General features: G+C 35.3%; 6 protein-coding genes across 11 annotated transcripts; 4 read left to right on the top strand and 2 right to left on the bottom strand.

The window, feature by feature from the left end:
• The first annotated feature begins 245 nt into the window (after nt 1-245).
• sfrp2 (secreted frizzled-related protein) lies at nt 246-4,813 on the top strand. 2 transcript variants are annotated; one of them, XM_026839688.1, is made up of 6 exons: nt 246-850; nt 1,508-1,759; nt 2,506-2,651; nt 2,792-2,962; nt 3,407-3,487; nt 4,076-4,813. In XM_026839688.1, the coding sequence occupies exons 2-6, from the start codon at nt 1,563-1,565 to the stop codon at nt 4,360-4,362; spliced, it is 882 nt and encodes a 293-aa protein (XP_026695489.1). In that variant the 5' UTR covers nt 246-850; nt 1,508-1,562; the 3' UTR covers nt 4,363-4,813.
• Nucleotides 4,814-5,362: 549 nt separating this feature from the next.
• LOC100175987 (V-type proton ATPase 16 kDa proteolipid subunit) lies at nt 5,363-6,887 on the top strand. Its single transcript, XM_002132038.4, has 4 exons — nt 5,363-5,516; nt 5,735-5,918; nt 5,983-6,107; nt 6,276-6,887. Exons 1-4 carry the CDS (start codon nt 5,447-5,449, stop codon nt 6,359-6,361), a joined length of 465 nt encoding a protein of 154 aa, XP_002132074.1. The 5' UTR covers nt 5,363-5,446; the 3' UTR covers nt 6,362-6,887.
• Nucleotides 6,888-7,549: 662 nt separating this feature from the next.
• Nucleotides 7,550-16,911, top strand: LOC100186183 (putative methyltransferase NSUN7). 5 transcript variants are annotated; one of them, XM_026840573.1, is made up of 18 exons: nt 7,553-8,061; nt 8,495-8,566; nt 8,795-8,853; nt 9,289-9,452; nt 9,648-9,876; nt 9,974-10,032; nt 10,095-10,265; nt 10,924-11,036; nt 11,238-11,433; nt 12,686-12,813; nt 13,279-13,460; nt 13,769-14,020; nt 14,315-14,506; nt 14,897-14,997; nt 15,412-15,557; nt 15,772-15,983; nt 16,190-16,326; nt 16,523-16,911. In XM_026840573.1, the coding sequence occupies exons 2-18, from the start codon at nt 8,520-8,522 to the stop codon at nt 16,589-16,591; spliced, it is 2,457 nt and encodes an 818-aa protein (XP_026696374.1). In that variant the 5' UTR covers nt 7,553-8,061; nt 8,495-8,519; the 3' UTR covers nt 16,592-16,911. The 5 variants fall into 5 exon arrangements, with proteins under 5 accessions (XP_026696375.1, XP_026696374.1, XP_018673059.1 ...); XM_026840574.1 differs by lacking the exon at nt 16,190-16,326 and having other exon boundaries at nt 7,550-8,061; XM_018817514.2 differs by lacking the exon at nt 8,495-8,566 and having other exon boundaries at nt 7,555-8,061.
• A 188-nt stretch (nt 16,912-17,099) lies between these two features.
• Nucleotides 17,100-18,752, bottom strand: LOC104265413 (fat storage-inducing transmembrane protein 2-like). Its single transcript, XM_026840578.1, has one exon. The coding sequence runs from the start codon at nt 18,343-18,345 to the stop codon at nt 17,320-17,322; it is 1,026 nt and encodes a 341-aa protein (XP_026696379.1). The 5' UTR covers nt 18,346-18,752; the 3' UTR covers nt 17,100-17,319.
• Nucleotides 18,753-18,820: 68 nt separating this feature from the next.
• Nucleotides 18,821-21,750, top strand: LOC100179112 (mitochondrial ornithine transporter 1). Its single transcript, XM_002132053.3, has 6 exons — nt 18,821-18,991; nt 19,258-19,513; nt 19,843-19,980; nt 20,347-20,519; nt 20,723-20,881; nt 21,406-21,750. The coding sequence occupies exons 1-6, from the start codon at nt 18,943-18,945 to the stop codon at nt 21,540-21,542; spliced, it is 912 nt and encodes a 303-aa protein (XP_002132089.1). The 5' UTR covers nt 18,821-18,942; the 3' UTR covers nt 21,543-21,750.
• LOC100183817 (spermine oxidase-like) lies at nt 21,718-24,292 on the bottom strand. The gene is made up of 6 exons (XM_002132083.5): nt 23,942-24,292; nt 23,685-23,793; nt 22,998-23,612; nt 22,565-22,742; nt 22,312-22,405; nt 21,718-22,138 (listed from the first exon to the last, which is right to left on the bottom strand). The coding sequence occupies exons 1-6, from the start codon at nt 24,087-24,089 to the stop codon at nt 21,858-21,860; spliced, it is 1,425 nt and encodes a 474-aa protein (XP_002132119.1). The 5' UTR covers nt 24,090-24,292; the 3' UTR covers nt 21,718-21,857.
• Nucleotides 24,293-25,478: the final 1,186 nt, after the last annotated feature.

The following is a 25,478-nucleotide window of genomic DNA, read 5'->3' as shown; positions in this document are numbered from 1 at the left end:
TTCTTAATGTTGACTNGGGTAAAACAATTCTTTAAAGGCCCCTGCACTCTTTTATCTCAAGAATACAAAGCGATACGATAGTGAATGCAACAGACNGGGTGTATGACGTAACTGGGTATCTATCACACAACAAAGAGGTTTGCGGCGTTCGTAATGTAAGTGGCGTTTTGTTGNAAACCCTTTGATGTGGTATTTTTCTCTTTCCAACTGCATTCTTTTGCAGATTGGGTTTTATTAGATTTTGATGGCATCTAAGAACGTAGGAAACAGCGTTTGACTTTTTAATAAGGTGTCATTTGGAAAATTGAAAAGCCATGACTTTCAGTTTTTGCGGCACACGGTTCGTCTGCATTCACGAGTGTCCTGTGCAAATAAGGCAAGCAATTCGCGCACAGGTTTTGTAAATAAAACTTGCACCCTCTGCCCTTTGTACATAGCCGGCGCGCGTGCCCGTAATGAAAACAAGTGTTTTGCCAGGCGCCCAGCGTTTCATTCACCTCCTTCCTCGATGTTGACTGTTTAACATTTAATTCAACTTTACGGGGCTGGCGGACGTCGCATGGCGTGCAACGGACGTATAGGAAGTTTGACGAAAACGAAACAGTTCCCGTGCTTTCAATTTAATTTGGGCGTGACACATGTGCATGGGCAAAGCAACAGACAAGGCGAGACAACGCAACCATTGTTACATTTTCGCGACTCAAGCCGGAATTTCAGTCGGATTATACGTTAGCTTGAAAATTGCCACCGAGCGGAGGACGGTTCGCCGAGCGACGACTCCCCGAAGTTGAATTTCAAAGCGAAACCAAATTGTTTACAAACAAAGGCTCGCGCATGCGGAAACTAAAAGGTTTGTGGGACGAGAGTGTTGGTTTGGTGAAAGTTTGTGAGTTTTAAGAGGAGTTGTTTTGAACAAAGAACAACGCTTGGAGTTAGAAGAACGTCGGCAGTGGTCGTGTCGAGGTTTCGTCGCGAAGCTCGCGGGTCGGAGATAAGCGGTTATCCGCGACGTTTTTTTGTGTGCGTAACTTCGCTCACCACTCTCACAATAAAAACGAAACATTTGAGCGACGTTTTAAAACCGACCAAAAATATTCGTAGTTTGTTCAGCGCAGGCAGGAATGAGGCGCACCTAAGGACACGTTTCTTCCAGTCGGACAAGATCGTGGCACGGTTCAGTGGCAACCAATGGCCTGCGAAAGTGGCTTGCTCTATATAAGAATAGTACAGGAAAACTTTGCCTCTTTGATGTGTGCGGTAAGGCAGGAGACTCGATAAATGGTTTCAGTCGTTCCAGCTGTTGCGATTCGCCTTCGTTCCTAGATTAGTTGAGACAAAGTAGGACTGTGGGGCAGCGGATTAAAAGTCGAGCCGATCTTTTATCATAGTTGGCACGACAAGGAGCTCGGTGAAGCGAAATAATTGGACTTAACAAAACATCTGCGGCTTAGGCTCTATAGGTCGCAACACATTAGCGGTTTAATGTTATTTTCTTTCTCTTCGACAGGTGCCGAACATAAGTGAATCCGCTGCTGCCTTTGCTTTTAAGACCAACGTTTAAAATGAAGAACTTGCAGCTTGTGATTTTGTACACGATTTTCGCGTTTGTGATATCTACTGGCAGCGGCAAACGGAAGCAGCAAAAAAGACCAAAGATTCGTCGCCCTTTAATTTTTCCCCAGCCAGCACAACCTCCAGATTCAAAGTGCGAAATTATCCCCGAACACTTCGGCCTTTGCTATGGAATGGAATACCCCAGGTGAGATGGTGGCCCATTACCAATGATTAAATTATACCCAGAGTAGTTATACCGCTATCGACAAGGAGTTTTAGACCGTAATATAAATGTGTTTAAATTCATCTGTAACAAAACAAACATATCCTAACAAAATATATATTTGGGGTTTTGCAATGGTGGTAATTTATAATTTCGTACGACCATTTCCAAATATATACCATGTAATTTGTTACATGTATAACCTATAACAAAGGCATTGGCCGTTAATATTCATTGAATGATCTAATGCCCGTGTGAAATGAAATTGTAATGGGACAAAAAGCGACGGCGCCAGAATTTGAAGAGATGTAATAACAGCTTACGTTTCGCAAGTCCGATTTCGCGACAACCCGATAATTTATTTGTTGTCGAACTTCGATCTGCGGTGTCACATGGCCCGCATCGAATTACGCGACCTCGACGGAATGATGCAGTTCCATGTATTGTGTAGTAGTTAACCAGCGCCGTTCAATTGTGATCACTGGTTGTCCTATCAATTATCGCGGTTGAAATGCGATCGCACTGTTTTGTGAGACCGCGCCGTACGAAATTGGTCATACCACCACGTCATTACCATTTGGTAATTAAAGCCCGCTCCAAATAAGCTGGTTTCCTCGTCGCTTTGATCTTTCGGGATTATGATAGATTGTGTTTGTAAATAGAGGACTCGGTAATGAGAAAACGGTTCGCGGCATCCTTTTAACTTTGGTTGAATTTTGTTTTTGAAGAATGCGACTCCCAAACCTGCTTGGTCACGCCACTATGACCGAAGTGTTGCAACAATCGAGGTTCTGGCCACCGCTAGTGTCGAAAGGCTGCAACCCAGAGACGCGCAAGTTTCTTTGCTCATTGTTTGCTCCTGTGTGCATGAAAGGTAATAACATGGAAACAAAATAACAACAGTACAGTAGGACATGTACCGGTCTTTTTAAACCCACATTTAATATTCGTAGAATTATGCCTTGTATTAAAATTCATAACTTTAGTATCGTCATTATATCGTCATGCTTTCAGGAATCGACAGGTCCATTCCACCTTGTCGTGGTCTGTGTGAAGCTGTGCGCGATAATTGCTCACGCACAATGAGGAACTTCGGTTACCCGTGGCCAGAAATCCTCAACTGCACGCAGTTTCCACAACAAGGCCAAATGTGTATTGAAGAAGACAGGTCCGGCCTACCAACACGTAAGAATCTTCTTTGTAAAAATCAAATTTACATATTTTGTGCGTAGGTATACCCAGACCCCATTCTATAGTTCATCGTAGCAATTTTTTATTATGTAACTCCCACGAACTGAAGCGATAAGGTCTTTTTCAAATGTACGTACACTAACCCCCACATAGAACTTGCGGTTTTAATTCATTGTCCTTGCGGCCACGCAGAAATTAAAAAACCCTATTGTGAAGACTCCTGACACCAGGAGACGACACGCAACACTCGCCGTCCATCTTAATTAGTGGGGTCACCGCACCCCTTTACCAGCCGGATTGTTACCTTCAATACCGACAACACGCGATACCGACGTTGACAAGCAGTTATTGATCGGAAACCAGCGTTTGTGCGCTCACGTGCGGTCGCAATAAAGTAGCGGCGAAAAACTATTAAGCTTTAATTCCTGTTGTCAACAGCCCCGCCAAAGGTTTGCCAACCGTGCCGACGGAGACGGGCCCTGCAATATCTGAAGACCAAGTTTTGCTCGTTCGATTTCGGTAAGTAATTTATCCCCGTTCGTGCGAGGGAATGCTTACAATACAGGGCGGGGCATATCACGCACAGAATTCGGAAGCTTCTTTCATTCATAGAATTATCCGGTTAGCTTAAGTTGTTTGTCTTTTGCGGGTGGTCTAACGAATATATGCCATGGTTTTATTTTGAGTGAAAGTCATTATTTTAGGTATATATAATTACACCGATCACCCAATCCTATCCAGCACGCATCTTTGTTTTTTTTATAAATTGTTTGGGTACAGCTATATTTGACACTTTTTTGTAAGTGCTAAAAGTTATATAAAAAAATACAATGTGCATATACACCAATCAAAACCAGGATCACACTTTGACTTTCCTATAAGGGGAATACCATGGCGCGGTGACCATACAGTCACAGTTCGAATCTTTTATATGTATAGTAGGGTAAGATGGGACACCGTTTTTGTTCTATTTTAACGTCTCGTTTTGTGGGACGACCCCCATAAACCTTTGTAATTGTTCAAAACACAATAAGCATATTTGTTTTTGGTCTGGTGGTATTATATAAACACTAAAATTCTTAACTCCTATTTAATGTTTCTATTTAGTGATGAAGGTGCGCGTTAAAAACTTGTCCTACGGTTACGATGAAACTCGGATGGTTATCAAGCCAAAGCACACGATTCGTTGGGATAAATCACTCCGTGGTACACGAAAAAACGATCTATGGATGCGAGACGGATTCCATTGCCGATGTTCAGTGATCAACAATATCAAAAAATCTTATCTCGTGACCGGCTGGAAAACCGCAAACAAACTAGTTGTTCATTCAATTTTAAAGTGGAACAAAAAAAGCAAACGGGTTGTAAAAAGGCTCAAACGAGCAAAATGCTGAACGCGTTAACGTTTGGTTAAAAATCTGCAAGACAAAAGGGAGAGTCGGACTCCACCGATCGCTGCCCAGTGTGATATTGTTTTTAAATATGGTTTATCATATTGCCTGTTTCATATGCTTTACTATTACTTTGCTTTTTCTTGTACCTCCATTCTTCAAATATTTTATGTCAAAATTTCGTTACATTTATCTCGTCCTATATAACCCTGGCTCCAGCAGGTACTAAAGCTTAAACAGGACGAAGTATTACTGCTGTTTTTAACGATAAATCCAATATGTTTACCATCAAACCAGAGCTCGTACTCTGCACAAAACAAATACTTCTGTCATTTTTCAGAATGTTACCTTCTAAGGGATTTAAAGTAAGAAATCGGTACTTTTATTTAAACGGTGTGTACAAAATTTGATTGGCTTGTGGGTTGTGAATACAATTCTTTGTAGGATAATTTTAGTCCAAGTGTAGTTGATTATTTTATAATAGGTTATTAACTTACATTAATACACGCGAATTAGATTAGGGCAGCGTTAAACTATGTTTCTATGTCGGGTGCACTCAAAATCACATGATATGGCAAAGGCTTGTCTGGAGACTACTGATCATGTGACTAGAATCGTTCATCTTGTGAACGTAGCTTTTCGTTTGTTAAATCGTTTTATAGTAGAGTAAACTGTGCTAGTGTTAGCATCGAACCACTAAGTAAGTTAATTAAGGAAAACATAGGTTATTTTGTGTATCTGAATTAAAAAAAGCGGGTAGTTTCCTTTGATTTTTAATTTTTCGAAACGATGGATTCAAGGAACTAAATGACGAAATTGCCGTCGCGATCTGTTCAAATTACAAAGTTTTTATATATTTTATATTGACTACACTTATTGAATTAAAGGGTATATATAGGATATGGAGACTTCGCTTCTATAACCAATATTATTCACGGGGCTAGAAACAAAAATGCAATATGCGTATGTTATATTTCTTAACTGTGACCTAATTGTTTTGTATTTATATATTTGTCCATTAACGATTGAATTTAAACTTTCCAGATATTGTGTATATTGCTTAAGTGTTGTTTATTTAAACATCAGAATGTCGGCAAATCCTGAATATGCTGCATTTTTTAGCTCAATGGGAGCAGCGTCTGCCATGGTATTTAGTGGTAAGTGTATTAAATCAAATGTGGTGAGATAGTTTTAGTGTCATATTTGTTTCATACACCTACTCATTATGAACTTGGTAAAATCCGAAGTAGGACAATGTAATACAAAAAATGTGGGGGCGTACTTAAGTATGAGTTGTGTATTCACTTTATAGCCACCCACTTTTGTGAGTGTATGTAAATTTCATGTGATTAAGTTTATTCATTTTCTTTTTCAGCCATCGGAGCAGCGTACGGAACTGCAAAGTCCGGCACAGGGATTGCCGCAATGAGTGTGATGCGACCTGAACTTATTATGAAGTCTGTTGTTCCAGTTGTCATGGCTGGTATTGTTGCCATTTACGGTGTTGTCATTGCAGTTTTGATCTCACAAAAAATGAAAGCAACAATGACATTATTTGCGTAAGTTTAAAGTTTATGCCTCAAGCCCCAGAGAGTGGAATTTAAACAACAATTTTTTTTTCAGTGCATTCCTCCACCTTGGTGCTGGTTTAAGTGTCGGGTTATCAGGTTTAGCTGCAGGTGTTGCAATTGGTATTGTTGGTGATTCTGGTGTGAGAGGAACTGCACAGCAACCAAAACTCTTTGTTGGTATGTGTGTTATTTAAGATATTATTGAATTTGTCAAATAACTAAGTCTTTGAAAAGTCTTTAAAGTATTGATTAAATTTCTCACAAAAAATAAATGAGACTTGACAGTCTGTTATTAATATGAACATTTTTTCCTGGGTGTTTAATTAAAATCTGTTTTACTTTTAGGTATGATTCTCATTCTAATTTTTGCTGAGGTCTTGGGTTTGTATGGATTAATTACAGCTCTTGTACTTGTTGTCAAAGGAGGTTAAATTTATCAATTCATATTCGTTGTACAGCCCCCATAAGATCGTTCAATCAGACATGAAAATCTAATATATAATTTCTATCTGCTGCACCACCTAGTAAATCAATGACAATTGGCTGTACAAACAATTTGCTCTTGCACTTTTTGTGATAAATTTGGCATTGAACAAATTTGTTTGAAATTTAATTTATTGGACTGTTCACTTTAGACTTTTTCAACTTTATATTGCTTTAACTTTTAAAGCAAACTGGGGGTTGGTTATATGCAATGCTGTACCTCAGTGGCATTTCATGTGAAAAAATTGTCAAGTTTATTGTTGTGTACTCCTATTATTACTACTGAGCATGTCTAAAGTAAAAACTTGATCCACAAGTTCGATTATATCACATTAGAGTGGTGATGTGTTCAGCCAAAGTGTGCAATCTTGTTATCATGGTTGTTCTGTTGTGTAGATATGTATTCTTTTGCGTTAGTATCACATATGAAAAATAAATTGTGTACTGGATAAAATACACCATTGTGTCCACCAATTTATTCTTTTTATATGCCTTCTAAATCACAGACAATCTACTGTAAACACTTGTGAATGTATGGGTTTAATTGTTAAGTGCGTACCGTGCAAGACTACGCTTTGATTAGGTGGTACATCAAAACTTAGAAATATACACAACCGAAGGTAAACTATAAACCAAAAGCGTATTTGAAAAAAAGGTTGATGGGTGATGAGTGTGGTCACTAAATATATACGGGTTAACATTACATTTGGATTGTGGATACATAACATATTTGCATGTGTGAAAGCAAGTCATCTGATTAGGCGAAAGTTGCAGTGATTATAAATTTAGTAAAGTTTTAAAGCTTAAGTTAACCGGCGTCGTCGCTCAGTGGTTACACGTCTTATTTATTAGAGTTATTTCTTATTAATTATTTAGTGCGAAATAGGTTACTTTAGTTCATTTCTACGTTTTATAACCGCGGCGAGCCTTTATCTAGCAAGTTAATTTATCAATACAAGTTTGAATAGATTAACTAAAAACTTTTGGCGAGTATGTTTAGGTCTAATATTAAAATAGTAGCATTTACGGAACAATATTGTATGATTTTGTATAACGCCGTAATGTGGTTGTATTTAATAAATAATCGCGACACAAGGTGTCGCTGCGGTGTTAATCGACGGCAATTCCAAGTTTTTTAATTTGCTTTAGGAATTCAAAATGTAAATGTTGCAATAGTGTTTTTTTAAATAAATATACACAAACAAGATCATCTACATTATGGCGAAACCGCACATACCTTTTGTGCAGTAGCGTTGCAAACAGCATAACATATTATGCATCGTTAACGGCAATTGCGTCACTGGTTACCAAGGAGAAGATACGCTGTGATGAAATGTTAACGCCACGATAAACGTTGGTAACGCAACGCGGTACTTTATAAAGTAAAAATATCGTTTCTTGAAATAACTATGTCTTCGGCAATTTACTTGTAACACACTTCTAGCCAACTTTAATACCGAACTTCACGCAAAGATCAAGTACACTCCACCGATTGAGTGATATTAATACATTGTTGCATTACGGCCAGCACAGACAGGAGTAAAAAGAGACCTTTCTCCTTGTCTGTCGGTGCTGTATGCGTTGGTGGAAAGTGGATCTACCGACAGGCTGAAGATATTTTGATGAATCGTGGACGTGCATAGGTCAGGTAAGATGTCCCGGTATTTTTTTACGTATATTACTTGAATGCTGATGTTATTTTGCCGGTAGAATCATCTAGTTTCATGTTCTACTTGTGTTGTGTTCGCTGCTCTTACGTCAATGAAAGTTTTCAATTACCTTAGCTGACTCTAATTACATTTCCGATTAAGAATAGGGTGTTGACTGATTTTGTGAATGAGGCCTTTGTAACAAGTTAATCAGGTTACACTACAACAAATCCCTTGGTTACATGCTTACATCTTAACGATTTGTGGTGTGTGAGGTTTCAGAGGGCAATATTTCAGAGTAGGTATAAAAGAAGTATCAGTTTTAACTAGGTCAGGCAACAGGGGTATAACAGTGTGTGTAAAATTGTATATAGTATAGGTAAAGTTAGTATTTTTAGTAATATGTATAAGTTATCAGCATTGTATACACAGATAAAGATACAGCAGAAAAACAAACATGAAGACAGTGAGGAGACAAAACAGCCAGACTCATAGTCCAAGACGGTTAAATTTTATTTTTACATAAATAGATTCAGTTAGCTTCTAAAAATTGTATCAGTTTTGTGATTAAAAAACTTTTAATTTATTCCTGTCAAAAGTTATCAAGAAGATGCTTGACTTATTAAGCACATCGTAAGTTTTTTAATAGATAAGCTTAAAACATCATATACACCCTGTGTCAACATTCTTGATTTGATTGATTGCATTGTAACATTGTTTTGTTTATTTTAGGCGACGAATTCATTCCCCATCAAGCTCTGCATTATCATTAGGAAGGAATGAAGACACAGGTAGAATTAGTGATTAATCAAAAGTTAAACCTCAAAACAAGATAGTAGGATAAAAGTTGATATTACATTAAAAAATGGTTTGTTAAAATAGTTGTGATTTAAATATTTTATTGCATATTTTGGTTGTGGGTGAAGATTTAAGTAAACTACTTCTAGCTTGTTTTGTGGATTGATGTGAGTCACTTAAGTGCTTTCTAAGCACTTTCTCTCACCTGACGGTAATTAAAACTCTCTTAAGTTCGATCGAGTGACACTTATGGCACAATGCGCTGGTAGAAGTGGTGGCATGCGCTATGTCATCTTCAATGAGTTTGACGTTTTAAAATATTTTATCTTAAAAATTATGAAAAAGTCAGAATGAAAAATTAAGCAGTAAAATAATAGTTAATGGGCGTATATATCTTATCCCATGTATAATTCTTTTTGCTGTTGCAGTAAATCATATTATAAGCCAGAGGTCAACTATTCTATCGGGTAAAGGAACAAACCCAGGAGTCTTTTGGTTCAGTGATTCTCGTAAGCACCATAGTGATACTGCTTTCACTAAATCTACCCCACTTGGAAAAATGCCAGCGTGGATAACGATGCAAGGAAATGAGGTATTTTATTTATCTACTGTTACTTACAAATTGTGTTTTAAGCTAATGTGATTAAGGTTACAATCGTTACATATAATGTTATGCACACCGTTTTAATACCCATGCAATAAATATCTTTTTATCTTGGTAATTTTTACATACCTGATTAAGTATAATTAATATTGTTGTTTTTATTTAACCTGTATATTTTTTCAGCATCAGCGTAGAGCTCGAAGCATCCCAGACTTTCTTTCTGGAGGACATTACGGATATCAGCATCAAGTCTACCAATCAGCTGCTGAGATATTTGAGCGATTAGCAATTCGAAAAAACGTTGGAGAAAGCCTTGTGCAGTATGGGAATATAAAGTCCGACGATCCACTCAGTTTTCCGTCACAAAAAGTGAAGCGACAAGCATATGAACTGGCGTATGAAACCTTGAAATGTAAGTGAAATTATCATACAATAATGTGATTATGTGATATATATAGTATATAGGCCATTTTTTATTTTAACTGTCTTTTAATTATTTTCTGTTCTAGATCAAGAATTACTGGAAGACATTCTGTCGGACAGTGGATATTTCTTTTCCTACCCAACTGTAAGTTAAATATATATATATTTTTACTGAAACAAAAATTCAATTGTTTGTGACAAAAACAGGCTGATGATACAACAGCCCTTGTGGTTGTAATGTTATTCGACTTTCAAAACCGAAAATGGACGCCGAGGTGTCAGATCATTGGTGATGTTATAAGCAGAGACGTTGTAGAGGTGGAACAAAACCTTATGGGACATCGAATACGATTAGCAGCTGCATTGGCAAGATGCAGGGTAAATTTGACTTATATGTGTGACTGACTTGAAACAGAAAACTAATAGACCTGGCTTGTAAAAAATTATTTATTTTTTTTTTGTGTGAAATATTTTTTCACAGGATTAATTTTCAGTTATTTTTTAAGTATCTAAAACATATTTTTTCGTTGATCAATTTTTAGCTTTTTTTTAAATATCTCGAACATATTTTTTCATGATCAATTTCTAGCTAATTTTTAAGTATCTTATAGCTATAGATTTAAAAAAAACAGTTCTAAAGTTGCAACTTGTTTTTTGCACAATATTTTGTTGTCATTGAAGTGGTGAGTAAATTCCTACTAGCTCCTGTGAAGCATTTCTTGATGTCACTGTGACAACATTGTGACATCATAGATAGGAGTGTTTGTGGTTTGAAGAGCTTTGTAAGGCACTCGATGGTGAGATAAGCCTCATTATGGTTCGTAAGAAGGTTTATTTCCACAATGGTCATTGTGTTGTGTGTTTACATAAGGAGTAAGTAAACCAGAATGTGAACAATGTAATAAAAATGGCGTCTTATATGTTACAAAGCAAACACTTTTTAAGTTGTTTAAAATCTACAAGAAATATTATTGCATTTGAATATAAAAAAGTTGTAAAAGTATTTTTTATAAAAATAATTAAAAGTTTTTTGCAGGTGAAAAACCAGTCACTATCCATTGATTATGTTCTTCCTGAATCAGTTCGTCAACAAGAGAAATGTGCTTCTGCTTTGCCACAATATGCTTGGGTTAACACAGTGAAAACAAGGTTAATACGCCAATATATTTCATATATAACATTTGTCCAATAAGATTTTACCAAAATTTGTGTTTAGCATAAATGTCTAACACAGTGAAAACAAGGTTAATTTGCAAATTAATGTGAATGAATGAATGTAACTATATTTCTTAAATAAGATTTGACCAATAATATATTTTTCCGCACCAGATTTGACAAACTTTTTTTTAGCATGAACGCCGTAATAGAGGAACTCATAAGAAACAATTACATTGAATATTTGGAGAGTTCAGAAATGGTTGTTCCGCCAAGAGGAAAGTTTTTCCATCGAGATCAGCATTGTGAGGATGTTATTTTGTTCCCAAGCGACCAAAAAGAAGCGCTCAAGTGTTTGGATATTGTGGAGGACAATGATCTGATTTTACAGGTACTGCCATATCAAGATTTTAAATGTTTTTACACAAAATTTGAAAAAAAACACGAAAAGATTGAAAATAAAATGGATTCTTTTTATTCTACCTTTACATAAAATAGTCCATTATTTTTTCCATTTTTTTTATTATGTGACTATTAAAACTACCAAATTCCTAATTTTTTTAATAAAATACGTAAGCTGATGCTGATGTTATAACTATAATCTTGAAAGTAATAAACATGATGGATATTACGTTTACATCAACTTTAATACTCAGTCAGAACAAGGCAGAAACATTGCTTGAACTGCAAATAGCATTGATTTAGTGGCTTGTCAAAATCAAATGTCAATATTAGCATACGATTGTTGGTGGTTTGTAGATAATCAAATTCAATTGGTTTTGTGAGCAAACACTCCATACTCTTCCATATGACAACGCATATATTTTGTTTTTGAAACAGAACTGACTAATTTCTTTATAATTTTGAACAGAAGGGACAGTCTAAAGCTAATAAATCATGTCAACTGTATAACATTATATAAAATTAAGTAATTCATTTTATTATTATTCTTGTAAAAACTATTAAACTACCAACATTTGTTGTGGCAGGCTTCTTTCAGATGAAGTGGTGCAAATAATTATTACATAGCTGGTGTGGGAAATGTCTTATTTTGTGTTTTAAATATGACTCATACATTATACAAAAAATCAATTTGTGAAAAACATATTTATTATCTTTTCGCTATCTATCGTGTATCATTGAAAGCGTAACAACGTAACCGCATTGTTATAATAATCACAACCATTCATCAAATCACAATAGCCATTGTAGCGTAACCGTCGATAATAAAGCCTATAGGTAAATATTATTTAAACTGATTTTCTTGATTCTGTATTATTATCATGACAGCCACTATTTTGTAGCCTTAGATTGTATTGTATACACAGGATGACGAAGAAAAGCAATTGACATTTGTATTCAATGAGCTCACTGTAAAGTAGCCAACCAAACAAGCATTGGTAGTGTTTTATAAGTGGCCACAATGGAATCAATAGTCATCGTATCATAACATGTTGTCACAGTTGCTCCTGATGTTGTGTTACAACCCTTTCAACGACTTTTAAAATTATTTCATACAAAAACTTTACTGATAACAGATATTCTATGCTAATGAGAACTATTGGCTGCATCAAGATGTGACACAACACATAAATTAAAATCTTATTATTTTTTATACATGATATTCTGTATTGCTTTTTCAGGACAAAACGAGCAGTTTAGCTGCACAGGCAGTTGCAGCTTTACTTACTGAGGATGATGAATGTGATTTGATCCACAGTGATGTTTCATCTGGATATACAACGGCTCATCTTGCTGTTTTATTGCACAAGTAAGAGTGAATGAATGTAACTTACTTTATCCTCGCGTGGCGGGAAACCGACAGTCGTTATTATTACACGGGTTTAACACCTCATGCCAGCTTACGATTTACCATGTATGTTACTTTGTGGGTGATTTTTTTTATTTTTTTTTATGTATGGCTGATAATTTGGACAACCCATTAGTGACCACTGGGTTGGAGCAGTTGCCGTTAAGTGTCTTGCCCAAGGACACAAAGGATGTGCCTTAAAGTATTAATTGTAGCATCTTTGTTTGTGGTGTTATTATAATTTGCTTTTGCAATAGTAGAAAATTTGATTACATAGAAACTGTTTTTTTTTTATTAAAACTCTTTTCTCTTTTTTGCCAATTTTTATTTTTTTATAAAAAGTTTAATTTTTTATAAAAAGTTAAAATTGATCTAAAGAATCAAAACACCAAAACCCAAGTAATTTTTAACCGATTTTTACTTCAGGGTTTCTAAAAAGAGGTTTGAAGCACGAGAATTAATGTATGGAAATTCTGTCAACCACTTTGGTGCACCGAGTAACCAAGAACAGCAGGAACTGCACCGTCCAACAGTTTACGCGTGTGGGGTTCGTAACGACGCTCATCGTGACAAGTTAAACACCCTTATCAAGTCAATGGGATTAAAAAGTAATTCACTTTTTTGTGAGGCTTTGTAGTGGTATTACAAAGTTTTCATTTTACATAAGCGTGGTCTTATGGGTTGCACCCAGGGTGCTATGACATGAACCTCAACATATGTTGAAGCTTGCTTTCCTAAAGGCAGACCCCAAGACAAAAAGAAGAATATTATACGATTGATACTTATTAAACTGTAGAAAGGTTCAAAGAAAAAAGAATACATTTGACCTCTATTAGACTGTGTAATGTGTTATCTCTGTTATAAGATACCAACTAAAACATGATGTAGTACCTGAATTAAATGTAGTTCTTTACAGATGTGAAATTCCTCAGTGACAAATTTGAGAACATTGATGGCGCCAAGGATCCTCGCTTCGAGCGAGTCAAAGCAATCCTTGTTACGCCTCAGTGCACACGCACAGCGGTAGCCAATCCTGTTGAGTTCATGTTAAATGAAGGAGACACCGAAAGTTATGCTGTTTTGCGTGATTTGTCGCACGGGGAACGCCACAATAGAGCTGCAGAATCTGGCAGAGCTCATGTGGAGACAATCAAGACAGCACTGAAGTGTAAGTGTAATAATGATTTTATGATTTATTTTCTGTAACATTGAAACAGATAAGGTTGTGGAATTTCATGAACTTGTTTTTATCCCACAAAACTGCACAACTATCACAGATAACTTTTTATATAGTTTCATAGTCAAACTGTAATTTTGGGAGGAAAGTATTGTACTTCAAACCATATATAAAAGACTGTTTCAGTGTTTCGTATAAACCATTACAATGCTCTTAAAGTGTTAGACTCAATAAAAACCTGAAAATATAATACTATTTATTCTTAACCATTACCATGCTTTCCAGTTCCAAATATCGCAGCTTGTGTTTATGTAACACGGAGCATCCACTCGGTGGAAAACGAGCAAGCGATACAGACTGCCATCAAGTGGCATCGAGATACATCGGACGGACTTCAACCGTTCCGTATTTGTCCTCCAACACTTCCACTTTCTTCCAATGATATCAAAGAAGGGGATTATATCACACCAGTGGCAGGTAGTGTGTGTGTGTGTAAATAAATTGCATTTATTTATCCTCTCAAGGCGGGGGAATTATAGCCGTTATGACACAGGTTTTTTTGCATAAACCCCGTTCCTGCAATTTAACACATGCAACTTCGAGTTAACGCATGCACGTTTGACAATCTGGATAACCAATTAGGATCCGCTAGGTTGGAGCAATTGTTATTAAATGTCTAACCCAGGATACATACACAGTAACACAGACAGCAGTGGAAGTTACAAGCCATGAACTCATATTCTCTAGTTTATTGCTCTAGCCACTGTGGTGAAATGTATTGGTCAATGTATTAAATACTACGTGTTTTTAGCAACCGACGTATTGCTCATGATTTGCTGTTTTATTCAAAACCTTTTGTTCACATAGGTAACTCAAGGTCAAGGTCAAGCCTGTTAAAACAGAAATATCTTAAAATGCGACAATCTTCTGAAATGAATGGATGTTTTATTGCTGTTCTATCAAGAGAGGTCGGTTTTAATATTTGTTTTCATACAGCATATAGCTTAGTCCTATTAGAAGTAGCAATACTTTTGTTTTGTGTATTAGCTTTACTTTAGACGTTTGAACTTAAAGTCAAGCATATACTTTTCAATGAACATTTGAATGTAATTTGCTTTATACTCGCGTGGATAAAAAAGGCAGTCATTATAACATGGATGTTCTGTATCCGACACCTTGAGTCAGTTTACTAGTTACCAAATATGTTACTCTGTGGGTGATTATTTTTTGGGGCATTTTCTTATATTTGGCTGTTAATTTGAACAACCCATTAGTGACCAATATGGCTAATAAATACAACATTTGAATATCTATAATGTATTTCATTTTGATAATAATGATGGCTTATTAATAAAACTATTCCTTATCTTATACAATGTCAGATTGACCCAATGGACTCCATGACGGTGAAAGATATTTTACGTCGTGCTGCATTGAAGGGATTAATTGCTCCAACATCTCCAACAACTAAACCCAAGCAACCAAAGGAAGAAAAAGCTGTGGTTGAAAAACCTGCAACACCACCTGCGTAAGTTGTTTTATATGTCCAGAGTTTAATAGCTGTAAGCATTTTATTTGGTTGTATTAATAAATATCATGAGATTATATTTAAGTATTTTTAGACATGTAACTTGGTACACACCGTTTCAGGGCTTTTTTTTACAAGGTTTGAATATATTTAGGTATTTTTAGATATGTAACTTTGTACGTATACTGTTTTATTTTTTTATAAAACACATCAGAGAAACACCAACCGTGAAAACTGAGCAACAGCCTGTGGAAAAAATCAAGAGACATAAGAGCAAAGTTGCTTTTGGTAAGAAGGTCAAGCCATCCAGTGTAACTAATGTGACAAAGCTTAAAAAGACCAACAGCAAAAGTGTTGATTCTAATGATGTTGACAAGATGCTGGATCAGTACAGAAGTACAAGCAAGACCAAATCTTTAAATGAAGGTTATTATTATAATTACAATACAAATACCTTTATAGATATGTGCATACTGCACGAAATAATCAAATTTCAAAAATTAATTGTTGTTAAAGTTAGGTGAATGGTTATAATAGAAAGTTACACGGGCACAGCTCTAACATGCATGGATTTTAACAAAAATATTATGAACGTTTAATTTCTATGCGCATGGATAGTTGTTTGTTAATAGTTGGTAGCAAGACAAGCGACATGGCGCAAGTGAGTATCAATCTAGAGTTCCATAACACTTCATCACTGAGATTCTCCGAAACACCACCAGGGTCACCGAAGCATGACTCAACAAAAATATCAGGGCCTTGCATGCAGGTATAGCATAGTTTAACATTAAATTGAAAATTGTCCAATTTGGCTTGCATTTATGCTAAAGTATGTAATTTACCACGGTTAGCAACTTATTTTTTTTATATCTTTTTTAATAGCATGGAGTTTTAACATTGCTTAAGTTCTTGTGTTTTTAAATATTACTTCACCTAAATTACCTTTATAATTATGGATTTTTCAGAGTCAGATCAATTCTGATGTTGAGACCATTCTCACCCGTCTTTCAAGTAGAGAAGCCAGTCGTATGTGAATATACCGACTGAAAACTACATATTGTACAAAAACTGCTATATCTTTACTATACTCACACTCGCATGCTGTTACATTGCTTCATTATATTTTGTTGCTTTTTTAGTTTTTTAGTACTTCCATGCACATAACCTCTGCAGTGCTTTTGGTCCAGGCATGCAATCTATGCTCGTATATATACAGCTGCTTATATTGCTACAACTATTCTCACTGTTCCCTCTTCCATGATATTTATAAGTTCACAACTTAATATTTGTCTTCTCCGTACTTATAATATATATATACGTTTTTTGTACATTATTAAAAGTTTAGTTAAGCAGATTTAGAATAATAGTTTCATAGTTTGGTTGAGGTTTTCATTTTAGTCAGCTTTGGTCTTGCTTAACAAGAACCAAAAGTGTAAGTTCAAGCAGTTAGAACCAAGATTAGGACTTTAGTGAGAGAGCGTATCTGTCATTTAAGCAATATTGTATGAATCATATGAATAATTGCAACATATATATCATAACATTTATAACATGAGTACCATGTTTTATGCACTATGTATGTAACCTCATAGTCTGATATATGATAAACAATGATTCCTCAAGGTATGTCTTACAACAGAAGTCTTAATATATATTTGTTTTGCAACAAGACTGTTTTATTTGTAGTTTAATTATATTGACTCCTTAAAACGTAAAATTTAAAATCCCAAATAACACATACTAGTAACTGCTACAAGTGTAGTCATTTAATTTTAGAAAAAGTATTTGCTGTCAATATGGATTTGATCGGGCCATAACCAGGTGGACCAGGAGAGAATTTGCATTTAAACCACTCATTATATAAGAGCATCCATGAGAAAATTCCTATGCTGCCACCCAATGCTTTGCTAAAAAAAGTATGGAAAAAAAGACAAGTCATAATAATCATAAAGTCCCAGATTAAGCAGAGAATGCAGTTAAAGATAAACAAACACTGAACAGTAAACAGAGTAGATTGATAGTTCGATTTTAGAGTTGCAAGGGTCTTCGAACCTATAGGAACATGTTGAGCAGCATGTGAGAGAATGTTGATCCAGTATCTTTGAATCTGGAGTTCTGAGGTAATCACTAATATGGAGAAAGAGAGAAGAAAACAATGTCCAGAGATGTCAAATCCATCCCACACGTGTCCCTTTTTTAACCGAATGCAATCCCGTTTAGATGTTATGTTAAACAGTGGAACCTTTTTAGCATTCAAACAAATACCAGTGATGTTTTCAATATAGTGAAAAACAATGTTAACCCAGAAGTACCAGACAGCTGTTGCTGCAGCGAGTCTCAAGAACCCAAAATAAATTGCCTTCTTCCAACTTTCACAGCCATGGACAAATGATGTAACAGCCATATAAGTTCCAGCACTTATCAATGTCCAACCCCAACTCCATTTTACGAAATAAACGTTCAGAAAGTTTTTTTTATTGGAAAAATAGTTCATTGGAAGATCCAGAAACATGGCAGCAGAAGAAATACTTAAAATTCCAGCCCAAATCCACAATACGCGATATGCAGGTGAAATTATGTAGTATTTTAGAAAAATACTCACAACACGTTCCACCTTCTCTTCAGCGTTACATTTTAACTTATGAATTTTTGAATTTATATGATTGCTTTCATGGCCATTCATTGTCGTCATTTTTACTCTGATAATACAGTAAAGGTATTTGTTACTCAGTTTAATAAAAAAGGGCATCAAAGTATGATAATAACCCAAAGTGCAACCAAACAACATATAAACATAATCTTCTATCTTATTGTATTTGATACATATCTGTGTATTTTGAAATTTTAAATAGGCCTATCCATTTTCTTTTTATTGAAACAAGAAATAACAATACGAATAACAGTAATGTGCTTTCCTGTAAATTGGGAATTACCCTTAACCAAGAAAAAAATATTGGCAGGTTTTCTTTTAGTTCACTCTGGTGCGTTTATATATCATAGAACGTATCCGCTATGAAAAAATATCCACAATTGCAACCAACCACCGGAAAGATTGGAAACATCGATGATCGACCCATAATATCCGCGTTAAATTTTACTTCGAAGTACCTTGGCTTTCAAAGTAAAACTTTTTTCCATAGAAATCACTTTGCTTTTTTGAGCACGCATAATCATATCTATAGCAACTATGAAGAACGTTTTATGCTTTTGGTATATATATATATATCGGTGCTGTTGTTATTAAACTATATATGATAAAATATAGATTGTATACCTTATCTACTAACTTTGGCATACAAGTCTATGTCTGTAGCGTTGTTTAAACTTCTGTGTATTGTGTGTTTTGCCTTATAAATGTACACTGTGGCAGCTAAAAGAACTGAAAATGAATGCAGCTAAAGAACTTATCACGAACTTTGTGGCTGGATGTGCTGGTTAGTTCAGGTGTATGTGACACAATTTTTACTTCACTTTTCATACCAGCTGTTGTATCTATATACATTTGATAGGCTATACCATTTATCAAATTGCTAGTGTATTCAATTATTTTGACATGTTCACAGCACAAATCATTTAAATATATTTCTATACATAGTTCTACATATACTATGTTACCACCATGTTATTGAATGCCTGACTTATGTAAGATAAAGATTTTAAGTAAACCGTTCCTTGAATTTTAATTTGTTTTTAACTTCAGGTGGAACGGCATGCGTGTACTGTGGTCAGCCACTGGACACAGTAAAAGTAAAATTGCAGACGTTTCCCTCACTGTACAAAAGCGCATTAGATTGTTTTCGATCAACTCTTAAAAACGAAGGCATCCAGGGACTTTATAAAGGATCTTTGCCCGCTTTACTATGCAATGTTTCAGAAAATGCAGTGTTATTTGTTGCACTTGGTTACATGAAGAGCGTGATTGGTGCAGTTGTTCACAAGCATCCTGAACAGCTAAGGTGATTAGTTGTTTAGGTAAACTAGTTATGATCACTGAGGTTTCGACAATTACCATAGCTGTTTGTTCAAGTACTCCTACAATGGTAGCAGCATAAAAGGCCAATCCTGGTGCTTTTTGTTTATGTAGAAAGAAAGCGGTGCTCTTAGCATTGTTGCACTGCTAATAATTTTATGCCCAAAATGTCTTTAATTTTCCTACATGTAGACTGTGTCAGTTCTGATAGTTTTTTTATACATTTTTTATATATATTTACTTTTTTTATATACGTTTACTGGTTTACATCTCTTCGTTCGGAAGTTTTATGCAGTTCTTTTTTTGTTCTTGCAGTAACCTTGAGAATGCTTCAGCTGGAAGTTTGGCGTCTATATTTTCTGCTATGGTGGTTTGTCCAACAGAACTCATTAAGTGTAGGATGCAAGCTATGGCAGAACTGCAAGCTACAGGCAAAGTGGAAGCACAGAGGATGTATGGTCCCGGTATTCCTAGCTATATTTTTCCAGCTTATACCTAACACTTTAAAACTATCAATTTTAATCTACTTATAATTGTTAAGGTGGCTGTACACAGTATCGAGAATTCGTCCGTTTTGTCTGTTTTGTCCGGATTTCGCTGCCGCATGCGGAATTGGACAAGGGTTTGCATACGACTTCGCAAGCGAATTCGCATGCCGGATACTGTGTACAGCCACCTTTAGAGGATATGAAGCTACTGGTTAATAGAAGTTAGGAGTTGTTGGTCTAAAACTAAAGATTTGTCAAAATTGATATGACATAGAACAATACAACAATTTTTTATTTGAGATTTTTAAAATAAGACCCTCACATCACACAGAGGTCCATGGGGTGTACTTCGGTCAATGATTAAAACAAATGGGATATTGTCTCCATTCCAAGGGCTGACAAGCACTTGGCTGAGGGAGATGCCGGGTTATTTCTTATTCTTCTATGGTTATGAGTTCACAAGGGGAGTACTTGCTTCTAAAGGACAGAGTAAAGATGATTTAGGTAAAAATAAGTTTAATTTTAATGTTTATAGACGGTATTAGATTAAATGATCCCTTTTATTGTTTCTGTTTTTATATTAAATTTTGTTGTTGAACATATATATGTGTGTCAGTGTGTGTACAAAAAATGTCTTTATGTACACTTTTATGGTAAGGGTTTAATTTTGGAGTCTAGCAAATTATGAGAAAAAAAAATTTTTACAGAGGCTTGGAAGACTGTTATAGCTGGTGGCACTGCAGGGTTGTTACTGTGGACCGCCATTTTTCCAATTGATGTGGTAAAGTCTCGTATACAAGTTCTATCAGCTGGTGGGACACAATATGGTTTTACACGAACACTTAGGATTATTGTTCGTACTGAAGGTTAGAATATGCTATGAATGAATGAATAAATGTAATTTATTTAACTTTGTATTATAACACTGGACTATCACTTGTGTATGTGATTTTTTTATAGTTTTTCATTTTTTTGTAATGTATGGCTGGCAGTTTAGACAACCTATTAGGGACCTAGGGACCACTGGGTTGGGAAAATTAGTATTAAGTGTATTGCTTAAAACACACATGCCCACAATAGTAGCAGTATCAAGCCTCTAACCAGCAAACTCTAGGCTAGTCAAACTTCATGGCAAATTATGAAGGGGAAACCTTACTTTCATATTATAGTAGTTTGCACTTTTGCAAGTAGGATCATTTTTTGAAAGAATCCTATTTGTGTTGGTCATTTCACCCTGTGAAAATCTGCCCCTGGTTGAACTTTAATTACAGTTACAGATGTATGTCTAACACATGTAGCTATGAATAGAGTCTTTGTCAAGTTACACAAAGGCATTATACGTAACACTATATAATGTCACATAACGTTGGTAATACAATACTTTCCTTAGGTGTTGGTGCTTTATATAGTGGTTTGTTTCCAACAATTGTAAGAACTTATCCAGCAAATGGTGCTTTGTTTTTGGCTTATGAATGTGCAAGAAAAAACTTTGGCAATGCTATAGGATTGGAATCTTCAACATTTTAGTTACGTTCTTATTTCTTAGATCAATCTTTCTTAGGCATTATATATTTTACTTCTAATTTCCCCCATGTGCAAGTTTTGGTTGAATTTACCTAACCTAGTAATACATATGTAATGCTCATATGCAGGTTTTAATGAAATTTATTAAATATATGAAACGGTGTTTAAATAATAAAGGTGCTCCGCAAATAAAGTCAATTGTACCATCAAAGTCACTTGATAACAGCAGTTGAGAATCTTTTCCTAGAACAATTATGTGTAGTATTAAAAAAAATGGATGAACTATTTAAATAGATTGAAAGTATATAGGGAATGCGATTAAATGGATGGGATCTTGTAACCCATTCCAATTATTCGTTCTGCTTCTCTTTTTCCGCTCTCATAAGCTCCATGTACAGTGGAGAAGAACGTAGGATGTGTTGCTTCACCAGCGAACAGAATTTGAGGTTTTTCATTATTATCGCCTACCACAGGCTCCGCTAAAACAGTATTATCTTCAGCATTTGAATTCACTGCTGCATAGCTGTATGAACCAAGTGAGAAGGGGTCAGAGTGCCAACGTGTGACATAAATGGCATCTGGTCTGGAAACTTCTTTACCTGCATCAAGCAAAGTACTTTAACCCTTTGCATATAGTAAAACCTTAATTGTTAACATTTAAATTGTAATAAATTGATTCTTAGAAAAGAACATAAAACTTTAAATTTGTTCCTAATTTTGGGTTGCCTAATGATTCAAAATTATTCTATGAATTTAGAAATAACAGTATTACCAAAACATTTTCTAAAGAGATCAGTGCAAACATCTGAGATTTCTTCATCTGACATTCGCTCGAGTTTAACAGCATTATCACCACTTGCCCAACCCTGTTTAAAGAAGGTTTAATTTAACTAATTAAATCAAAAATTTGTTTTTTTAAGTTAAATTACAATATAAGAAATATATTAACCAGAACAATGCTTTATCTTAAAATATATAATTTGCAATCCTAGTCCAGCATGCTAATTCCTCATGCAGCACATTACCACCAAATACGACTTTCCACTCCTTGCATCTTGTAAAACATGGAAATTAACAATTTGGATCCCAAATTTGTTTCCGTCATTCAATTCATCCCACAGAAGATTCATTACCATCACATCATCCTCCCAAAACTGTTCTTCATAATATAAGATCACCTTGTTCAGAATCCCAAAGCCAATGCTGAGAAACAAGCAAAGAAAAATTGTTCAAAAGGATTTGTATTACAAAAAAATTGGGTATTAGAATAGTTTTCGATTCTTAAAATTTGAAATTTTTATAGAACAACATTAATATAACAAACATAAATCAGTAGAGCTCTGTGTAGAGAAAAACAGAAATACCTTTTCTACTTTGTTTTTCTGTCAGAAAGTATACCCAAGCAAGAGATAGACATTTTACTGTTACTAAATCAAAAAAAAGTTAAAAAGTTTAAACCTGTTTATAACTGAAGCTTTACTTTTCGGCAGTGGAGGATTGAACATAGTTTTATGTAACTTCTTTAAACAACCAAGTGGTAAAGTGACAATAACATGGTCCGACTCAACCCTATGACTTTCACCATTTAGTGAATACCTAACCACCACCTTGCTTTCTGATGTGTAACTTTTGTTTGGAATGTTCCATTCTATTGTGGTGACTACAGAATTGAGTTGAATGTTCTTAGAAGGGATAATTTCGGCAACAGCATTCACCACTTGCGCAAACCCATCATCAAATGTATAATTTCCACCTTCTAGTTCTAGGTATTTGTTGTAATTTGGTAGACTGGCTTGGGCCAATGAACTACAGCCATCAAGTAAGCATTCCTGATTATGCAAGCATTTGAATAATTTTTCAAGCAGCCTTTTTTCAACAGGGGTATGTCCAGCATATATCTTCATCCATTCATTCTTTAAGTATGAAAGAACATCACAAGAAAGTGGCAGCTTCTTATGCTCTTTGTCGAACAACTTTTTTAGAAGAACTTTAAAATATTCCAATCCTTTATTAATCACATTTTGCTCATGGGGCGTGAGGCTTCCGTTTGTCGAAAAAAACTTTGTGCATTCTCTATTTTTTTTTAAATAAAAACAATTTAGAATCAGCAAGATTGTATAAACTATAATTAATTAGATCCATTACCCTGATAAAGTCTTTCTAATTTTGTTAGATTGTGTAACATTTTCCAATGGGTTGTTCTTGTCACCATGCAACCACTGAGCACCTTCTTCGATTTGAAACTTAAAGTCCCCTTAAAAAAGGACATTTTTTATTACAAATATAAACACAACAATTTTTTATTATAGATCAATAAATAAAAGAAATTTATTTACCCTGGCGTTACGACACAAGGTACGTTGTAACCCAGAGAATATTTAAACAATAATGTTAGTAAATACCTTTTTTAACTGTATTAATTCGACCGCCTATTCTATCTCTTGCTTCAAGAATGGTGATGTCAGTGAATCCGTTTTTGTATAAAGTTTGAGCAGCTGATAAACCGCTTATGCCAGCGCCAATGATAGTGATGGAAGGAATTGAAGACATGTTACGCGGTTACGGTATAAGCTAAGAAGTCAACGAAAAAAAAACATCAGATGTGTTTGAAGTGGTCAAATTATGTTTGCTTTCTACACGTCGGCTGCGGAAATTTTAAACCTCGTGTTAATGTCCACTCGAACCCAGCTTAACAAATAATTGACCATTTTATTATTATACAACAATAACAACTATAAAGTTTTGCAGGGCTTTCCCGTACTAAAAATACCCTTTTTTCGTATTAACCTCGGTCACCCATGGCAGAGTCGTATAAACACCTGGCTCTGACCCATGTATTTCTATGGCTCTGACCCATGGCACCCTTTAAGCTGTCTACGATATAACTTTGGCATTAACAATATGTTGCAAATGTTTTAAACAATATTTACATGCTAGCGGTACTTTGGAAAACTGAAAAGGTTTGGTTTTCTGTTTTTTTTATATTTTTGAAGTTTTGGGCGAAAAAAAGAGTGCTCTGCAGCTCGCCTAGTGGAAAGTTGTACGTGTTCGTTCAAGCATTTCAGCATGTTTGTTTTTGTTTTGCCGCGAAACTGAAATTATATTATGAGCGTTTTAGTCAATCAGTTTCGACTAAATAAATGGCTACTTGTACAAATTGGTGCTGTTTCTACAATTACTGTAATAATATATAGACTTGTGAAGAAACAGCGGCAAGCAGAGTACACAAAGAAAAGTAAAACGAATGATATATTTCATAACGTTCTCTTTTTCCCGGACTCGCATATTCCTTGCCGAAAGTATCTGTTGTCTCCAATCGGTTGTACCAAAAATGATTGCCGCTTGTCGCATAACGAAAAATCCTCTTTTATTAAACTGATGCGTTACATTCTAAACGCACAGAAGTCGTTAAAACTCTGCATGTTCAGTATTACATGTGACGAACTAGCTCAAGCGGTAACTACAAAATACCGTCAAGGAGTTGTAGTAAAAGTTGTCACTGATACTGAATACATGAACTTGAACGGCTCAAAAATGCATGGTTTCCTCAAACAAGGAATAGAAATTCGTCATGACCGGTCTTCCTACCTCATGCACCACAAGTTTGTGGTGATAGACGAAAAAATTGTGGTAACTGGCTCTTTTAACTGGACCCATGCTGCTGTGGTGGGCAACACAGAGAATGTCCTGGTTACCAACAATCCAGAAATTGTTCGTCCATATTTAAATGAATTTACAAATCTGTGGGAAAAGTATTTGGTTGTGGTTGGTGATGTAAATTGAAGATTGAATGACTTAATATTTCTTTACTTTAAATACATATTTGTGTTTGTTACTGTTTATTGGTTACAAGATGTAAAATTGAATCTTTTTATGATTCCAAATGTATCATATTCTTTCTGTTACTACACATACAAGGTTCATATAGTAATCATGTGC

This window comes from Ciona intestinalis, chromosome 2 (assembly GCF_000224145.3).
Source record: "Ciona intestinalis chromosome 2, KH, whole genome shotgun sequence".
Taxonomy (NCBI): domain Eukaryota; kingdom Metazoa; phylum Chordata; class Ascidiacea; order Phlebobranchia; family Cionidae; genus Ciona; species Ciona intestinalis.
The sequence above is the reverse complement of the archived record's forward strand: the minus strand, read 5'-3'. Positions and strand labels throughout refer to the sequence as shown.

Bases quoted from the DNA above. Each gene is read 5' to 3' on its own strand.
- LOC104265413 (XM_026840578.1), bottom strand. From the start codon at position 18,345: ATGTTGTTTGGTTGCACTTTGGGTTATTATCATACTTTGATGCCCTTT.
- LOC100179112 (XM_002132053.3), top strand. From the start codon at position 18,943: ATGAATGCAGCTAAAGAACTTATCACGAACTTTGTGGCTGGATGTGCT. The intron at 18,992-19,257 runs GTTAGTTCAGGT...TTTTAACTTCAG, and splicing joins CTTTGTGGCTGGATGTGCTG to GTGGAACGGCATGCGTGTAC. The intron at 20,882-21,405 runs GTTAGAATATGC...TACTTTCCTTAG, and splicing joins GATTATTGTTCGTACTGAAG to GTGTTGGTGCTTTATATAGT.
- LOC100186183 (XM_026840573.1), top strand. From the start codon at position 8,520: ATGAAGACAGTGAGGAGACAAAACAGCCAGACTCATAGTCCAAGACG. The intron at 12,814-13,278 runs GTAAGAGTGAAT...TTTTTACTTCAG, and splicing joins CTTGCTGTTTTATTGCACAA to GGTTTCTAAAAAGAGGTTTG. The intron at 13,461-13,768 runs GTAATTCACTTT...AGTTCTTTACAG, and splicing joins CAAGTCAATGGGATTAAAAA to ATGTGAAATTCCTCAGTGAC.
- sfrp2 (XM_026839688.1), top strand. From the start codon at position 1,563: ATGAAGAACTTGCAGCTTGTGATTTTGTACACGATTTTCGCGTTTGTG. The intron at 2,652-2,791 runs GTAATAACATGG...TCATGCTTTCAG, and splicing joins TGCTCCTGTGTGCATGAAAG to GAATCGACAGGTCCATTCCA. The intron at 3,488-4,075 runs GTAAGTAATTTA...GTTTCTATTTAG, and splicing joins GTTTTGCTCGTTCGATTTCG to TGATGAAGGTGCGCGTTAAA.
- LOC100183817 (XM_002132083.5), bottom strand. From the start codon at position 24,089: ATGTCTTCAATTCCTTCCATCACTATCATTGGCGCTGGCATAAGCGGT. The intron at 23,613-23,684 runs GTAATGGATCTA...AAAAAAAAATAG, and splicing joins ATTAGAAAGACTTTATCAGG to AGAATGCACAAAGTTTTTTT. The intron at 22,139-22,311 runs GTAATACTGTTA...TGCTTGATGCAG, and splicing joins TCTCTTTAGAAAATGTTTTG to GTAAAGAAGTTTCCAGACCA.
- LOC100175987 (XM_002132038.4), top strand. From the start codon at position 5,447: ATGTCGGCAAATCCTGAATATGCTGCATTTTTTAGCTCAATGGGAGCA. The intron at 5,919-5,982 runs GTAAGTTTAAAG...TTTTTTTTTCAG, and splicing joins GCAACAATGACATTATTTGC to TGCATTCCTCCACCTTGGTG. The intron at 6,108-6,275 runs GTATGTGTGTTA...TTTTACTTTTAG, and splicing joins GCAACCAAAACTCTTTGTTG to GTATGATTCTCATTCTAATT.